Here is an 18,864-nt window from a genome sequence, read left to right as displayed (position 1 = left end):
TGGCAGATTACACAATGCCTCACACAGCAAGTGAGAAATTAGAGGATTACTCCTATTACTTATTGGAACAGCCAGAAGGTGCTTTCCTTGTTGCCAGAACTCCAACCACAGGGGGCTGGGGGAGAAGCTGGGCATCTGCCTTGTTTCCACAAAAAGAAAAGTGATTCAGATATTATGGGGAGATGAAAGTTCATATTTATTAAGGGCCTACAATGTAGTAGGTGTTTTTTTCTTTTTTTACCCATAACCTCACTTAGTCCCACCGTAATCCTGCTGTGTAAATACCATTATCTTGAGTCCAGATGAGGAAACTAAAGCTCAAAGAAAGTACCATAACCTGACCAAGATTACATAGGCAGTGAGTGATGGAGACTGATGAAAACCAGGTGTTTGTGGCTCTAAAATCTGTACTATTTCGACTCTCCGGAAAATTGTGTACAGACATATTTTATTGCACTTCACAGATGGTGTGTTTTTCTTACAAATTAAAGGCAAGACCCTCTGAGACCAGCAGAGACTCTAACTCGCTTTATTGTGGTGGTCTGCAACCACACCTGCAGTAGCTCTGAGGCCTGCCTGTTTAAGAGGCAGAACATGCCTAGCCCAGCTCAAGTGCTGCCTTCTGCTGGACTTCTCTCGTCCCTCTGCCCAGCCAGAACCCTCTCCTATGGAACCCCACTGCTCATCATCAGCATGCACCTGGCAGCATTCAGCCCACTCTCCCTCTCATTCTGTGGTCGAACACTCTTTTAACAGGTAAAATGAGATGCAGGTGCAAATAGGTGATGTTTGAATCACCTTAGGATCCTCAAATGTCAGAGCTGGAAGCACGTAAGAGACCAGGCCCAACTCTCTCATTTTTCGGAAGGAAAAATACAGAGAGAGGGACTCTTATTTGAAGTGACACAGCATCAGAGCCAGGAACAGAACCCTGGCACTCTGCCTCACAGAATTTCTTTAGGGATTCCATGATTTATTTCAGAACCAGTCATGGGACAAAGATTATTATTCCCATTTTACAGATAAGGAAGCTGAAGCCCAGGGAAAGTGGCCTCCCTGAGAGTGGGTACGATGAGGGGACCAGAACCTTGATCCTCTGCTTCTAGGCCAAGAACCCAAACCCTTCTCCTCTGCACTGCAAGTAGGCTGTATAGTGTACTGAACATAGGCCCACAGTAAAAGTCACTGGGTATCAGAAATGTCATTATGCACCAGTGGGCAGGTGACACCCTCAGTGACCTCCTCAGAGGCAATGCCAGGAACAGCACCTCCAGGAGTCCTGGCTTGACAGTCTGTAGGTCCCTGGTCTTTCTGGGCCTCCTATATAAGATATCTATATAAGATAAGTGGGCTACCACAGCTGATCTCACCTCCTCTTCCAAATGAGACATCCTAAGCTCCATGACAGCAGACCCCAGCTGTCTGTGGAGCCCCTCCAGGCTGGGGACTTTGTCTCACCACTCTACAGGGAAGCAGAAAAAGCAGCCAGGGCTTACAACTACAAAGTAACTATTCCCAAATGCCACCGGCCAGGCAGGGACCACCCTTAGATAAGAATGGGATGGAACATGGAAAATCCAGCTGTCTCCCAGCACAGACACCCAGCTGGGCATGCCCGCTTATCTTTACAAACTGACAAACAGCAACCAGGAATCAGGGAATAAATAACGGATGGCTTACTTCCCGCACTATCACAGGAGCAGGGGTATTCCTGAATAATCAGGTGGTAATGGAGTACAGAGTAAGGAACTCTGGACGGGGGTTCCTGGGCCCTGATCCCTGTCCTAGCTGTGCAGGAACTAGCTGAGTAGACGGGGCAAGCTGCTTCCCTCTGTGGGAACTCAGTTTAAAGACAGGGTGACAGTTCACAAGATGCGTCTATAGACGTTTCATTTGATCATTAAGACAACTTCGTGGGGCTGGTACAATTCTTCTCTTTCAACAGATGGGGAAACTGAGGCTTGGAGAGATTGAGGGTCTCTCTCAAGGTCACACAGCTTGAAGCTGGCAGATCCCAGGCCCCAGAGGTCTTAGACCACCAAACCCAATACTCAAAGGTGGTCAGAAGAACAACTCCTCTCTTCCCTCATGCTCATTACAAGTTTCCACCAGACCAAGGCAGCACAAACTCTTGTTCACCTGCCCAGTCTGGTGGCCTGCAAAGTTCTGGCACCAAAGCCCATGGCCCAGTTGCCTAGGAGGCCACACACCCCTGTAAAACTTCATTACTCAAGTTGGCAAGAACGCAGCCCCCACCCCCAACCGAATCTAAATAAACGCCCAAGTGATATCACATCCTGCCAGCTCCAAAATAGTCCAGGTCTGCCCACAAGCGATCACAAAGTGCCAGGCCATGCAGGGCCAAGCGGGCAGGGACGCCCAGCCCATGACACCCTTCGCACACTCAAGCAACTAAAGCAGAAGCCTCAGAGCAGGAAGGCCACCCATTCCCAGCTCCACCAGCCAGCCTGGCCCCTCCCTCCTTGCCCCCTTTGTTGGGAGGCCCAGAGGTTCCTGCCACAGTGCCAGCCCTCGCCCCAGCGCCAACCCCATGGAGCCTCAGCCGCGGCCAGCCTGCAGGCAGACTCCGGCCCGACCCAGACACCCCACCACTCACATTGCTTCAAGAGCTCCAGACACAAAGCCATGAGGGCCGGATGGGGGTCAGAGACCCAGAGACCGGCAAAGACAGAAAAGGGGAGAGGGAGAGACAGAGGAACAGAGCAGGGGAGACAAGGGACTGGGGCAGAGAAAGCGAGGGGGTGAAGAGCCCTGGGCAAAAGAGCAGGTTCAAAGGGGGCCTTCAGCACAAGAGACACTGAGTGGTGAGACCAATGAGACAGATGTGGGGGAAGAGAGGCAGGGAGAGCAAAGCAGGGGATCCCCACCCAGAGAAACAAGGCGGGGGGCAGGCAGAGGCCTGAAAAGAGACAAGGAGAGATGGCGACAGGGGACAAACCAAGGGAAAGCAGGGAGGGGCCCTGAAGTCGGGGAGCTGGGGACCTTTGTGGGGGTTCCAAGGAGACCCCAAGGAATCTCGGAGATTCCAATGTGTAGGAGGGGACGCCAAAAGAGGAAAAAATCCTGAGGAAATGCGGGCTAAGAGGAGGCAAGACCCCAGGGATCTGGGGGTACAGATGGAAGGGCTCCCAAAGGATATGCGGGAAGCTGTAAGGGGAGCCCTGGGGGTGTGGAAGGTGTTCTGAAAGACCCCCAAAGATGTGGGGGCGCTCAGAAAGGGAGGCTCCGAGGGATGAGAGGAGCGCGTTGAGGGGACCCGAGATGGGGAACGAGGGAGGGGCTGCGAGGCAGCGCGAGGGCAGAGACAAAGAGACAGCGAGCCGGGGAGAGACAAAGCGGGCAGAGCGGGGAGACGGGCTGAGGGCTGGCGGTTGGACAGGAGGACGGAAGCGCAAGCGGGCGGGTGGACTGACGGACGGACGGACGAACGGACAGACGGGGAAGAGGGCGGGGGCAGGGCCGGGTGGGGGCGGCGCCCGTCTCCTCGCGGGGCCGCGGCTGCTCCGGGCGGCTCTGGGCTGACCCCGGGCGTCCGGGCTGAGGAGGCGGCGGCGACGACGTGGACCGGACAGATGGACGGAGTGACGGACCGGCTGGTGGCAGCGGCGGCCAGCTGCGGGCACTCACCCTCCTCCCTCACGCGGCCCGGCCCGAGGCTCCGGTTTTGTACGCCTGAGGGGCGGGGCCTCTGAGTTAAAGCCCCGCGTCGGCCCCGCCTTGCCCCGCCCTTCGCGTCAGCCGCGCGCGCGTGAACCGGGACTCTTGGGGCGTGCGGGGGCGCGCAAGGCTGGCGCGGCACAAGGCCTGTCGAGCGCGCGCACGTGGCTGGCCTGGTGCGCAAGCGCGTGGGGCGTTTAATGCTGCCGGAGTCGACCGACCGAGCAAGAACGCAGACCTACGTCGGCACGCGCAGGCCAGAGTACGGGGTGGGGGGGATGGTGGCTCCGCCCCTCAAGCTGCTCAGCCTAACCGGTTCCAGCTGGAACCGGACGCATGCTCCGTGCAGGAGGTGGATTCGGAGAGCTTGCACACTTGTATCAGTGGGGTAGCTATCGGCTGCTGGGGGAAACTGAGGCCTAGAGTAAGCGGCCTGAGGTGGTCTTTTCACCCCTGCAGGGTCAAATTAGACCTCTGAGTACTAGTGAGTCTGTGTCATAACTGTTCGTAGTTGTCCCTGCAGCTCTATTCCTCACTTTGCTGTCCATACCTGAAGCTCCAGATTGGGTTGGAGTCTTGGCTCAACCTCGAGGGCTGTGTGACCTTGGCTGCCCATTCAACCTCCCTGAGCCTACGTTTCCTCTTTTACGTAATAAAACTTACACACCCACAGTCCCCTGGAGTGAAAGTACATTAGGTGCTGCCTAAATTCATAAATAAATCACTGTCTTCTACCCTCGTGGCCCTCCCAGTTCCCTGCTCCTCCCCTGCAATTCCCTCCTTCTCAAAGTTCAGAGTCGTTTCCAGGCGGGTCTCATTCCTCCAGACCCCACTTACAGTAGTAGGTCTGTCATCCACAGACCCAGCTCCTGCTTCCCAGCCTGCCTTGCTGGGTGACCTAGGCAAGTCCATTCCTTTGTGCATCTCTTTTCCAAATGTCATATGGAGAAAAAAAGTGTGCCTCGAGCCGGCAACCCGGCAAGGCTCTGGGGTTGTCCCGCGGAGTTCGACCCCAGGAGGGTGCAGGAGCAAGAGCTGGGGTCCTCTTGCCCTCCCTCTTCTCACACGCTTCTGGATGCTGCGCCCCAGAACCTCCATGACTTTGGAGAGGCAGAAGATGAAGCAAAACAGAAAAGGATCAGAAAGAAATGGGAAAATAAGGAGAGAGATGTGGGGACTCCTGAGCCTCAGGGGTAGAACCAGCTCCCCCACCTGGTTCTCTTGTAAGAGACAGGAGGAAGAGGGCTTTGCGTTTCTTCTGAGAGCTCAGAAGAAAGCTGCAGTGTGCCCCTGATGTAACCTCCACTGGTGTCCCTGCGGGCCCACAAGTCCCTCCTGTGCAACAGCACTCTCCCCTGAAGAACAACAGGGAGCGAGTAGCAGTGGTGGGATTCCACAGCAGAAATAAAAAAGCAGAAGCCAGCTGTTGCCGGTGTGGCTCAGTGGATTGAGGGCTGGCCTGTGAACCAGGGGGTAGCTGGTTCAACTCCAACTCAGGGCATGTGCCTGGGTCACAGGCCAGGTACCCAGTAGGGGATGCAGGGGAGGCAACCATACACTGATGTTTCTCTCTCTCTCTCTCTCTCCTTCCCTTCTCCTCTCTCTAAAGAAATAAATAAATAAAATCTTTAAAAAATAACATCTTAAAAAATTGCCACTTAATATCCCAAAGATGATTTAATGTTACTATATCATGAAAGAACCAAGAATGTACTTCAGTGATTTTGTGGGAAAAAATAGTTTCAATTTTCAGCCTCAAGTGTATAAAATCTACTTCATAAGAAATTATGTAAATAAAATACAACTTTTGTGGTATAAATAAATAAATAAATAAATAAATAAAAGGGAGGAAAGAATCCTACTGAAGATGATACAGTGTTTCCAACACCACTGCCCCCATCTTCGCTTAAAGGCACATTGACAACAAAAGTAACTGAGGGCTATCGGGCCAGGCATAGTTCTAAGACTCTGAACATATTAGCTTACTCTGTCCTAGCTGCATGTATACTATTCACTTAGTGTTTATCTTTAAACTGATTTACTTAGAAAGGTTCAGGAAGCCCCTACACACGAGCCTGACTATGTCTTGCTCTGCCCCAGCCATACTGGCCCTTGCTCCTCTTCTAACACACCAGGCACCCTCCTCCTTCAGCACCTTTGTGCCACTCCTTCCCCTGTCTGGAGTACTTCCCCAGCACAGCTGGTTCCCTCCCTTCTTCCAAGTCTTTGCTCAAATAGCTTTCTCAATGAGTTCTACCCTAGCTACCCCATTTATGCTACGATACCCCTCCCCTCACCCTGACAGCACTCCCAGGACCCCTTGCTCTGTACCACTTTCCGATAGACCATATTTTTATTTGTGTTATTTATGCTTTTTGCTTTGTCTGCCTTCCCCTCACCCCATGTACTTTCCATGAAGGCGAGGGTTTCTGTTTTGTTCATTGATGTGTCTGGTGCCTAGAGCACAACCTGGCCCATTGCAGATGATCGATGAACATCAAGGCAATGAAAGGGCTGTCTGATTGCAAGGCTCATGTCCTTACCCACCATACCAGAGGGCCTCCAGCATTGCATTTAAGTACTTTGGTCTCTCCTCTGTTGGGGTGACTTCTCTACCCCAGAGAGTGTAAGGAACGCCTCTGTCTTATTCAAGAATCTCAGTCCTGGTGTTCTCGTCCTCCCCGCAATCACTATTTCCTCTGGAAGGTTTCCTCCAGAAGGAATCACTATTTCCTCCAGAAGGTTCAATAGGTCTGCCTAAAAATAGGATGCAGAAGAGTGATAATCCACGCACTGAGCATAGATTAGGCACTCAGTTAACCAGGACCATATCATGTCCAAGGCCTGGTAGAGCCCAGGGAGGAAGCTGCCTTCTGCCCACTGCCCTCTGTGGAAAGTGCCTGTTTCAGTCATAGGGGATTCTGGCTCCTCACCACTCACTCTGGGAAAGTCCCCTGGATCCTCCCATTACTCTCAGACACTGTGGCCCTTGCCCAGGACTCACTGTGCCTTTCCTGGATCACTGCACCAGCCTCCGGTCCATCAGCCCGTACTGCCAGACCATTTTCCCTAAAACTCTGCAATCACACTGCACCTCTTTACCAGGACCTTGGGTGGCTCCCCAGTAGACAGGATAATGGCCAACTCAAGTCAGGCAGACCCAGCTGGAAAACAGCTGCTTGGGTGTTTTCCACTAACAGGGTGACCCTGACTAGCCATTCACCCTTTCTAGGCTGCAGTTTCCTTGTAAAATATCTATAAACGTATGTGTGCATGTTTATGCACACACGAGAGGTCAATTGGGTTAAATCAGGAATGTCAGATATGTGCAACTATCTTGGTCATGGCAGACATCACTAATCGATGGTGGCACACTTCTCTGCTTAACTAAATCCCAGTCCTGACCTCCAGGGATCAGAGATGACACGAGTTGAAGTTTATTTGCAACTCTGGACATGATGGTGTTTGAAGATCCTCTCAGCCTTGACACTCTGGCCGCTGGACTGTCCAGTCAACAGGAGCCTGTGGTGTGATAAGCAGAGATTGTGGGGGTCTGGAAGACCTCCACAGAGAGGGCTGGAAGACAAGGCTAGCTGGAGAGCTGACTAATTACTAGAATTTGGTCAGCCTCCCTTTTTGTGTCTATGGAGGGAGAGTGAATCAGAATAAACTGGGAGAGATCTCGGGGAAAGGAATGGGAACAAAGAAGGGAGGACAGAGCATTCTGTGACTTTTTATCTTGGATAAAAAGTATCCGAGGATTCCCAAACCCAAGCCTCATGACATAGACTGAGAATTTGAGGTACAGGGAAGGGCCAGGATCCGCCCAGAGTGACACGGCAGAGCTAAAACTAGAACTCACAGTCCCTGAGCAGGGGTTTTTCCCCAGGGCAGGAACACCCAGCTTGGCCTAGAGCCTCAGGCACTGCTAGCGAGTGGCCCCAGTGTGTGTACCTCTGTGTGTGTACCTGGGTGTACACACGTGCAGGGGCAGATAATGCAGTCAGGAGCAGGGGGTGCCACCCGCAGCCCACCACCACCACACTTGGGGAGATGCCACAGCCTCCCTTGTGATTCAGTGGGAGTGGGAGAGACATGAAGGGAGCCTGGGGAGAGAGGAGGGCCAGAAACTGGAAGGGCAGAAAGGGATACCGTGTGCAGAGAGAAACAGAGCCGAGGGAGACAGACAGAAGGCTGGTTGGTGGGGAGAGAGAAGGGGAGGGGAGGGGAGGGGAAGCTGGAAGAACGGGGTGGAAAAAGGGAGGAAAGGGAGGAGAATGAGCACGCGTGGGGGATGGCGAGAGAGTGGGAGGGAGGGTTTTCTTTGTTCTTTCTTCTTTCTTGGAGACAGAAAGAGGCAGGATAAGGCAGACGGAGGGGTGGTGACACTCCCCTGGTTTCTCCCAGGTAGGTCCTTTGGCTGGGGAGGGGCATGTATATACAGCCCAGCTGCTGCGTCCCCACCATCCTAGCTGGAGCCGACCCAGCCTGCCAGTCACCTGCTAGAGCTATTTCTGGAATGTAGAATCTGGGTCAGAAAGGGGGAGGGACAGAGGTGGTAGCATTGGCAGCTGGGAAGCTGGCTAGCTCTGATTGGGTGGGTGGGTGGGCTCCATGCTCTGCCCATGGCCACTCCTGAGGGGTCTGTCCCTCCCAGGCTCTCGCTGTCTCAATAACCTCCCCCTACATCTACCTGCCTCCTGCCTATGTGCCCACATGAGATTGACAAAGAGATTTCATGCCCCAAGGCAACTAGGGGCTCGGAACAGCTGTAGGTGGTGGTGGGTGGGGCCCAAAGTATTCACTCCTTGGAAACAGATGCTAAGGAAAGGGGGCAACCTCCTGAGCAGGGTGACCCCTGAGGCGAGACAGTGGATGAAAGAGGCTGTGCCTGTGTGTCTGTGTGCTTCTGTATGGACAGAGGTGATTATGGGCAGGATTGCCACAATGGTTGTACAGTTTTTACACTGATTAAGGATGCCACATATAAGGGGGCGTGCCATTGACGACAAAGACATAATTGAATTATACTTATTATGGCTAATTTCTGGCAGATGGCAGTGCAGGAGCTTATGCTAATAGAAAATTATACATTATGACAATTTTTCAAGAGATAGCAGTTATGTGTTGGGAGGGGCACCCTTTCCTAACCCAGCACAAAGGTACTGTATGGACCAACTATGGCTCTGGGCAAAGATCTGAAAATCTGGTGCCTTTGATTTTCCCCAGGAAATAGGTGAGTTTTATGAGCATGAGGGGATCAGAGGGTAGAGGAGAGAGGAGCAAGTATTTAGTGCTCACTGCGGAGACTTGGAGGGAGGGCTGACCAGGGAAACGTGGACAGTGGAATTATGCGGTGGCTCCAGTCTGCTAGAGGCAGGGTGTCCTCAGAGGCGGGTGGAGGAGGCATGAGCCTTGGAGACACATGTATGTGAGGATGTGTGCATGTGCGTATAGAGATTATGGGTACATATGAGAATATCAGTGTGTATGTGTTTTGATGTGTGTTTTCATACCATCTATAGGTCTAAGGGTACCAAAACTTTACATATGTCTGTAAGTAGGTGCATAAGTGGTAAACACATATCTGGGTAGGTGATACTATTTTGAGTGTTTTGGTTTAGGCTAAAGCCCCAGTTGAGAATAATTGAAGCTCTACATTCCTACATTTAAAGGCAAATGCTGAGAACTTCTGGCTAAGATGAAGGCGTAGGTAGGTATACTTTGTCTTCTTGCACAACCAAAAGGACAACAAATGTAAAAATAAAAAATAACCAGAACTGCCAGAAAATCAAACTGTACGGAAGTCCAACAACCAAGGAGTTAAAGAAAACACATTCATTCAGACCAGTAGGAGGGCCGGAGATGGGCAGCCAGGGCAGAAAGGAGGCACAGCAAGGTAGGGGCTGGCAGACCAGGTGGTCCTCCATTTGTAGGTGGGTAAACTGGGAGGAACAACTGGGGAGCGGGACAGACCACCCAACCCAGGGTTCCAGTGCGGGAAAAGAGTTTGTGGGACAAACTCAAAATCTCTGGTTGTGAAAACCTGTAGGGGTTGCAGTGGCAGGAAAAACTCCTAAACTCCTAGCCTCACAGGAGAGTTTGTAGGAGAGACACACAGGGTTCTAGGACATACACAAACCCACCCACCTGGGAATCAGCTCCAGAAGGGCCCAATTTGCTTGTGGGTAATGGGGGAGAAGTGACTGAAAGCTGGCCAAGAGCTGAGCAAGTGGCACTGTTCCCTCTCCGACCCCTCCCCCACATACAGCACCACAGTGAAATGAATTGCCCTACCCTGGTAAATACCTAAGGCTCCTCCCCTTACAACATAACAGGTGCACTGAGACAAAGAAATATGGCCCAAGTGAAAAAACACATCAAAGCTCCAAAAATAAAACTTAGTAATGAAGAGATAACCAACCTATCAGATGCAGAGTTCAAAACTCTGGTAATCAGGATGCTTACAGAAACGGCTGAGTATGGTCGCAAAATAGAAGAAAAAGTAAAGGCCATGCAAAGCAAAATAAAGGGAAATATACAGGGAACCAACAGTGAAGGGAAGGAAACCAGGAATCAAATCAATGATTTGGAGTTAAAGGAAGAAATAAACATTTGACCAGAACAGAATGAAGAAACAGAAATTCAAAAAAATGAGGAGAGGAACCTCTGGGACAACTTTTAATGTTCCAACATCTGAATCATAGGGGTGCCAGAAGAAGAAGCAGAAGAGCAAGAAATTAAGAACTTATTTGAACAAATAATGAAGGAGAACTTCCTCAATCTGGCAAAAGGAATAGACTTCCAGAAAATCCAGGAAGCTTAGAGAGTCCCAGAGAAGTTGGACCCAAGGAAGCATACACTAAGACACATTATAATTACATTACCCAAGATTAAAGATAAGGAGAGAATCTTAAAAATAGCAACAGAAAAGGAGATGGTTACTTACAAAGGAGTTCTCATAAGACTGTCAGCTGATTTCTCCAAAGAAACCTTACAGGCAAGAAAGGGCTGGAAAGAAGTATTCAAAGTCATGAAAGGCAAGGACCTACATCCAAGATTGCTCTATCCAGCAAAGCCATCATTTAGAATGGAAGGGCAGATAAAATGCTTCCCAGATACAGTCAAGTTAAAGTTCATTATCACCAAGCCCTTACTATATGAAATGTTAAAGGGACATATCTAAGAAAAAGAAGAAAATAAAAATATAAACAGAAAAATGACAACAAATTCACAACTATCAACAACTAAACCTAAAAAAAACAAACTAAGCAAACAACTAGAACAGGAACAGAATCATAGAAATGGAGCTCACATGGAGGGTTATCAGCGGGAAGGTGGAGGGGGCAGAATGGGGGAAAAGGTACAGGAAATAAGAAGCATAAAGGGTAGGTACAAAATAGACGGGGGAGGTTAAGAATAGTATAGGAAATGGAGAAGCCAAAGAACTTACATGTACAACCCATGTACATGAACTAAGGGGAAGGAATGCTAGTGGGAGCGGGGGGTGCAGGGCAGAGGGGAGTAAAGGGGAGAAAAAAATGGGGCACCTGTAATAGCTTAATCAATAAAATATACTTAAAAAAATGTTTTAAGCCAAATGCTGAATCATCCATGTGGGCTGTGCTGGGTGATGGGGTAGGCTGTGAGTGACTGAGATTTCAGCCTCAATTCCCAATCTTTTCCTCAATTCATGCCCTTTGCTATGTAACTGCAGTTTCCCCCACAAAAGGTGGCATGTATTTCCCTGGACCTTGGCCTTGGACCCATGTGAGTTACTTTAACCAACCAAATATAAGCAGATATAACAGAGACTTGAAATGTGCTTGCGAAGTGGGGTTTGCCCTTTTATACCTCTGCCACCACCATGAGAAGGGCCTGGCCAGGGCAGCAACTCCAGGAGGAGGAGGAGGTAGGACAGGCAGAGCAGAACTGGACAACCTGCACACTCATGAATGAGAACACATGTGTATTATGTGTGCCACTGAAGTTAGGTGCTTGTTTGTTACACAGCATTATTGTGGTGATAGGTGACAGATAAAGAAACTGGTACCAAGAGTAGGGTGTGTTAGCAACGAAGATATGTACCATTAGCTCTGGGACCAAGTGGTAAGCAGTAGGGAAAGTGTGATGGGAGGCTTGAAAAAAGCTGACCCATATCATGTAGAGATGAAATGCTTGATAAAACTGCCAATCTATAGTAACTTGAAGGGAGTATGTGGATTTGGGCAAGATAGCACCCAGGCAAAATGCTGAAAGCAAAAGCTGGCTCCTTTGGGCTGTACTTGATAAGGACTTAGAAGAAAGAGAATTCATAAAAGAAATAGGGCCCTGGATAGGTAGCCCAGTTGGTTAGAGCATCATTGTCCCAATACGCTAATGTTGCAGGTTTAATCCCTGCTCAGGGCACATACAAGAATCAACAAATGAATGCATAAGTGGGTGGGAAAGCAGATCAATGTTTTTCTCTCTTCCGCCCTCTCTAAAAATCAATTTAAAAAAAGAAAAGAAATAGGGAGTGTTACGGAGAAGAGTGTATTTAGAGGGAATATAGAGGGCCCAGAACTTGTTAGGTTGGAAAATAAATCTATTAACTCCAGTCTCTCCTACTATTAAATCATTCTCAAATTAAGACACAGATCAAACCAAGGACAAAAGACAAAGATCAAACCCAGGGCATGCCCAGTTAAGATAGAGCATGTGGACAAGATCCAATCAAGGGTGTGGTTGTAACATCTTTTATTAATATTATAAAATAATGAGGTACTCTCCAGCAGATGCTCTCAGCTGCTCAAAGGGGCATCCAGAAAGCTTAGAGGGCTTGGCCGGGCAGAAGTCTGATGCACCCAAATTGGTCATAATTGAATCTAGAGAGACTGGCCTGACTCAAAAATTATTGTAGGTATAGTTTTGGCACATGGAGTTAAGTGGAATCAAATACAGAGAAAACCCATAAAGTGTCTGAGGCAGGTGTGTGGCCCAAACTATGATCAGCTTAGGCAGAAAGGACTGAGACCATTCAAGATATAAAAAGACATCTGGGTCCCTCTCTTCAGGGAAAAAGCAGGTGAAGAAAGCTGTTCAACTGCCCAAAGGGCACATTCTTTTTTTTTTTAAGGGCACATTCTTCAGTGCTCTCTTCAGAAGTGTCCAAAGAGGTGAATAGAAAAGGAGGGGCTTTCAGAGAGTAGAGCCAAGAGCTTTGGAGAACAATGGCTTAGGGAATCAACTTCAGGTGGTACAGCTTGGGCCTCATCAAGGGAAATTTCCTATCCTAGAGTATTCGTCCAAGTTTGTCCAGAAGGACTTCAGAATGGCCTCAGATCAGTCTCTGAATTCCTTCTCCCTCTCTCTGCACAGGAGTGTGAATTGCAATCATTCTGTCCCTATTTCGGCAATGTATGCTGGATGCACGGGAGGCTGGGGGTGGGAAGTGGACAACTTTCTCTTTAGATTTTAGGTCACTCAATCAAGAGGAGTTGCATCCAGACCTGGCATAGATGGTGAGATCAAGATCTCATTATGATTGGATGAGCCTTTGGGGAGGGGTCTTCAGGATAAGCATATTTTCTACATCAGTATGACCAAGAGAGTGGTCTGTTCTAGATTGAATTACTGACGCCGATTCTTCACTCCTCCCTGGGTCTAAACCCTTTGCCATACAAATACAATTTCTGACACAAAGGTGGGTGTGTACTCCTCTATCCCTTGTATTTGAGCTGAGTCATATGACTTGCTTTAACCAATAGAATTTTAGCAGCTGTTCCACAACCAGGGGCCTTGAAATGTGCGTGTGGAGTTAGGCTTGCTCTCTGGTGCTTCCCCCATCACCGTGAGTGCATGCCCTGGCTAGGCCACTGATCCCAGGAGGACCCTTTGGCCCTAGAAGCAGAGCTGTCCCAGCTGATTCACAAACTTGGGAGCAAGAAACAAACATGAACTTTTGTATTACACTGATTTCATGGTGGATTGTTATTCAGTACTACTCTAGCAATAGCTAACCAATATAGGAACCCAAACAGTCCTGAGACTTGTAGCTTGTCACCCATCCCCAGCTCATTCGTGAGTGATGGAGGTTGTGGGAGATTAGTGAATGAAAGGTTATTCGAAGAAAATTGCTGGGGTGCTATTATGTCCCCCCTCAGGCCCACTTCATACTTAGAGAACTTGGCAAGGGCCCGATGATGTGGGGAATCTACCCCTTCACCCGAGGCGCCTATGGGACAGCAGAAGACTGCCTGGGAGATCGGGGCAGGTACCCCTGGATTTGGAGGCCACAGAACCTGGGCCTCAACACCTGCTGGGAGCCCTCAGAAACGGTGAGTTCAGCAACGCCAGCTGCATGTGACTGCGGGTCTAGAAAAAAGGCTGTGGCAGACCAGCCCAGACTTCCAGAGTGCCACAAAGCAAAGGCCTCATTTCACACGGGTTATGTGGGAGCCAAGGAAGAAAGTAGGGCTGGAGTTGTCTTCAGAGAATTCTGCCCCAGACGGCTGCCTGGCAGAGCCAGGCCCCCAGCAAAAAGAAAAGGCTGAGTGGGCAGGAGGGGGGTCCAAGGGAGGGAGGAGCTGAGGGGGAATAAGAAGCAGTGGGCTGGAGGAAGGCTGCCCGTGCCATGCAGGACAGGAGGAGCTCCAAGAGCAGCCCCTAGGAGAAAGAGCCAGCAGGTGGCATCTGTCTTACAGAAAGTCCTGATGCCAGATGACACCTGCACTAGCGACCTCCCCCTCCCACCTGGACGAACAGAAAAGACACTGACCACCATGCCCAACTGTAGGTGCAGGGGATGTCGAAGCAGATGAGACTGAAGTCTGAAATGGAATGAGACCCGACTAGGCTCTTAATACTTGACAATGAGACTGTTCCTTAAGGGCTAAAAATGACTAGAAAAGCTCAAGGATCTGCCCATATGTCATCCAGGCAATAGGGAAACAAAGTGGTTTTATGCTCTGCCCTCCTGCAAAAGCCAGTTCATTCAGCCAGCCAACAAGCTGGTCTCCTGCGTACGCGCGATCCACAGGATTCAGGTTCATTTATGAACATCGAACACCAATTGAGTACTCGGAACAGCTGTCTCTTTTGACAACAATCCAACCCCGATTGCCTTCAGTTGCTAGGAAGCTCACAGTCAAGTCTGAAACCAGTGATAACAGCTACCACTTGTCAGCTCCTACTGTGTGCAAGCCCCTGACAAACACAAATAAACATTTCCTACGCAAAGTCTTAGTTTCATTTCCCCAAGAGCCCCCTGGGGTCTGGTTTATGCTCCAGTTCATGTATAGATGGGAAACTGAGACTCAGGGAGAAGCAGCTAGCCAGAGTAAGCTCAGAGTTCTCTCTCTGCTAACCCGAATATTGTGGTATGATTTCCCTTGGTCCTGGTTTTGTTGATTTTCACAGCTTGCTCTGTGATACAGGGTCCTCTTTTTTTCTCTGATCTTTTGCGGGTTACCTTCAGAGAATTTAGCACAAGTATCAGGAAGGGCAGTTTGTCCCTGATCCTGAATGTGACAGACCAGAAGGCTCAAAGTAGATCCCATCCTCTCCCCAATGCTCCACCTTCCTTCCCTTCAGGGTCCAGTCCTCCCCACAGGTTGCCTACTTGAATCCAAACAGGTAGGTCGAAGTGAGCCCGGCCCACCAGTAGGTGGCTGTTCTGAGCTGGCGTCTAGACAGCCAGGGGCAAATCAGCTACTATCCCACAAGCTGGAGCCTTCACCAACGCCCTCACCCCGGCCATCAGTGGTGGCATCAGCCTCTGTGGCCCCCATTCGAGCACCAGTTCACCAGTTGGTGGAATTTCAGCCCAAGGCCTCCCTAGCATTTCCCACTGGCTGCCCCCCATCACAACACAACAAAACAAAACAAAGCAGCCCCCCCCCCCCCCCCCCCCCGCCCCCCCGTACTCACTCGGGAGCGTGCGACTGTTGCTGAGGCTACTGGTGCTAGGTGGTGGGGAGAGGGACTGCAGGGAGACACTGTCTTCTTCCTGCGAGCAGCCCGCCTGGATGGCGCGTAGGTAGCTGTGGCTGCGGGAGCGGAAGTAGCTCGGCAGCGGCAGGTCCAGTGCCTCCGCCGCTGTCGACTCCGCTTCGCTGCAGGCAGACTCGCAGGCCGCCTCGTACTGGTCGCTCAGATCTGCCTCCCGAACCTGTCCGGGCAAAGGCAGGCGTCAGGGGCCAGCTTTGCCCGTCCTAGAGGGACAGGGAACTTTGTGGCCGGCTCAGTGGCAGGGCTGTCGAGTCTGTGGGTCCTCAACTCAGCCCACCTCCCGGTCCGTCTCACTCAGAATGGGATCGGCACGTGGAGCCCTTGGAGACACAGAGCCCCTCTCACCTCTTTGGGCCTCGAGTTTCCCATCCCACTGATGGACGGATGGATTTTAAGGTCACATCTCAATTCAGTGGGAACGAAGGCTATAATCAATTAGCAACAAATTCCAGAATGTTGGAAGAGGGGTGCCAATAGGTGGGCTAGATATTTACTATCTTACAATGTATAGATAATTACTATCTGCAAAATGGGGCTAGTTATAGACCGAATTTTGTAGGATTATTGTCAAGGTTAAGTGAGATCATTCATACCACGCAACAGTGAAGGGAACACACTTACCAAGGGTACTCCATGAGTACGAGGCAGAATCACACACCCCAAATGTGTATTTAAGGAGGATGGATCTAGCCCTGGTATACACAGTGGATACTGGGGAGGGGTCTGGGATGGAGGCTAAGGCCAGAGATGAAGCTGACGCGACAGCCTGGTGCGAGAACACCCCACCGGACGAGGGGCGTGGTGGTGAGGACGGGAGCGGCAGTCCGGCTGCTATTCCCCATCTCACATCTGATTCAGCCCCATCTGGCTGGTTCCTAAGTGTCCCTCCGGAGATGACCACAGATTTGAAGATCCTACAAATCGGAAGCCGAGGCGTGAACATAAAGGGGCCTCGCCACACACACGCTCTCCGGGGGTCCCAGATGGGCCGCCGGACTCATGTTTCAGGCCATGCGGACAACTGGGGGTCAGAAGACATAAGGAGTCAGCTGGCCAGAAATGGGCACCGGGCAGAGGTCCTGGGGGAGGCGCAGGAGGTGACCGAGCACCGCGTGGAGGGAAGGACAGAGCCGGGCCTGGGGCCAGCTCTGCCCTGGACTAAGCTGTGTGACCTCAGGCCATCACTCTCCTCTGGGTCAGTGTTTCTTCGTCGAAATGAAATGAAAATTAAATGCCCACGCGCTTGTCTGACGCCGCATCAAGTGAAACGACTGTGAATCATCACCCAATTGGAGCATATGTTTGGGAAGGTCTGGATCTGGGCTGTCCAATTCGGTAGTAACTAACCATGTGGGGCTGTTTAGGCATAAATCAATCAAAATTAAATAAAAAGTTCACTTCCTTGCTCACGTTTCACTTGCTCATGCTACCTTGTCAGGCAGCATGGATGACGGAACACTTCCATCTTGGCAGAAAGTTCCATATGGGACATTACTGATACAGTAAAAGGCAGGGGGGCATATTCAGAATTCACTTGGAGGGGATAGTAAAGAGATGGGTGTGTCCAAAGCTGCCACCTGAAGTGGCAGCTGCCGTGCTGAGGTGCTCGTGACCGCCCAGGGCGTGGAGGCCTTGCTTCGGGACGACATAGCAACACCACGGCTCTGGGGTGAGACCGTCGGGGTTGCATCCCTGGCTCATTGTTTCCTCACAGCGTGAATGTGGGCAAGTCACCGAACTGCTCTGCACCTCAGAGACATTACAGACCAAATTTGGGGGCTGGTTATAGACCAAATTTTATAGGGTTATTGTCCAGATTCAGTGAAATAATTCCTACCGCAAATTGAGAATAGTGTCTGGGAGAGGAAATACCTGCTAACCTGTGCCTAGTAACATGGGCAGCTCCGGGGGGCGAGTACAAGGGTTTGTGATGTTGGTTAAGATGCTCCCAAGCTCTGTCGGGGGGGGGGGCGGGGAAGCACCAGTCAGTGCTGCTGGCATGTGTATCACTGAGGACACACTATGTGCAAGGAACTGCCCTGGGGGTTTGGTATGTGAACACGTCACATCTTTACCATGAGCCTGTTGAAGTAAAAGGAAAAATAGGTTGCCCGGCCCCCTGTGGACTCCCCAAAGACCTTCTGGAATAATATGTGCAAGAGGCTCTGTGACATGGGGGGCACAGAAGGCATCCACCTCTGGCACTGGGAAATGTGGGGCCAGTCCTAGAGTTCTGCCCCTAGAGGACGTGTGGCCTTGGACAAATACCTTGCCCAATGAAGGGTTAAGCTCAGAGCACCCCTTCTGCTCTACTTTCTGGTCTTGGGGCCGGAACCTGGGCGGGAGAGAGGGCCACTTCTAGGGGCAGGATGAGTGTGCATGGGGGGGGTGCCCTCGGGGCAGCCCCTCTGCCTCAACTTCTGTAAAAGTGGAAAGTCTCTGCATTCAGAAGGTCCCAACACTCCAACACCCTCAAAGGCCCCAAAAGGAGAAAAGTCAGAGGGTCTAGGGGCTGGGACCTGAAGGTCAGTACCATGAGTCCCCAGGCTTTTCCCCAGCTTTGGGGGAAGCAAGGAGGGAGGAAGCCAAAAGACTCTCAGGGGATACTTCTCCTTGTCCTGGGTTGCTTCTTCCCCCTTCACAGAGACTCGCTTGTTCTTTCCCATTTTGGGGAAGAGGAAACCGAGGCACAAAGAAGCGAAGCAATAGGCCGGGGAGTGGAAGGTCAGGGCACCAACATGAGCCTAGACTCCAGCCTCATTGGAGGAGGTTTTCCTGGTGCTGGCTCTGCTTGTACCTGCCTGGCTGGGAGCTAGATGCCACTCAGGTGCCAGGCCTAAAACCCAGCCCTGGATTCTGGGACTGGGGTATGAAAGAATTGCAAACATACTGACCTGCTGCTCATGACCAAACAACTGGGGGATCAGGGAGGCCTGTCCAAAAATCTGCAGAAAGAGAGGGAGGGGGAGGGTTATGGGGAGTCCAAGGTTGGGGCTGGGGTTGGTTGCTCATGTTCCGCTGCTAGAGAGCTTGTGGCTAACTGGTCTAACTTCCTCAGACCGGCTGAGGCCCAGGTTCTAGGTCTGACTTGGCTTCCTCCAGGAATGGGAGGCTTACTCCTTCTGGGGTTGGGCATTGCTGAGGACTTGGAATCTGCTGCTTACACGTCTTTCTCTTGGTCTGGGCCCTGGCACC

General features: G+C 50.9%; 1 protein-coding gene across 3 annotated transcripts in view; it reads right to left on the bottom strand.

The window, feature by feature from the left end:
- The window catches only part of DLGAP4 (DLG associated protein 4), a 193,228-nt gene that overhangs the window by 59,007 nt on the left and 115,357 nt on the right, over positions 1–18,864 (bottom strand). For 2 of the 3 annotated variants that reach the window (XM_053671034.1, XM_037164697.2), the window contains exons 6-7: positions 18,564–18,614; positions 15,589–15,829 (exon numbers count right to left, since the gene is read on the bottom strand). In XM_053671034.1, coding sequence (XP_053527009.1) covers positions 15,589–15,829; positions 18,564–18,614 — 292 coding nt within the window. Of the gene's footprint in view, positions 1–2,617; positions 3,538–15,588; positions 15,830–18,563; positions 18,615–18,864 lie in introns of those variants that run through there. The other variant, XM_037164699.2, reaches the window with a different exon arrangement.

The sequence above is a fragment of the Artibeus jamaicensis genome, unplaced genomic scaffold (genome assembly GCF_021234435.1).
Source record: "Artibeus jamaicensis isolate MK-2021 breed Jamaican fruit bat unplaced genomic scaffold, CSHL_Jam_final contig_685, whole genome shotgun sequence".
Taxonomy (NCBI): Eukaryota; Metazoa; Chordata; class Mammalia; order Chiroptera; family Phyllostomidae; genus Artibeus; species Artibeus jamaicensis.
Note: the sequence above shows the minus strand (reverse complement) of the source record. Positions and strands in the feature narration are given on the sequence as shown.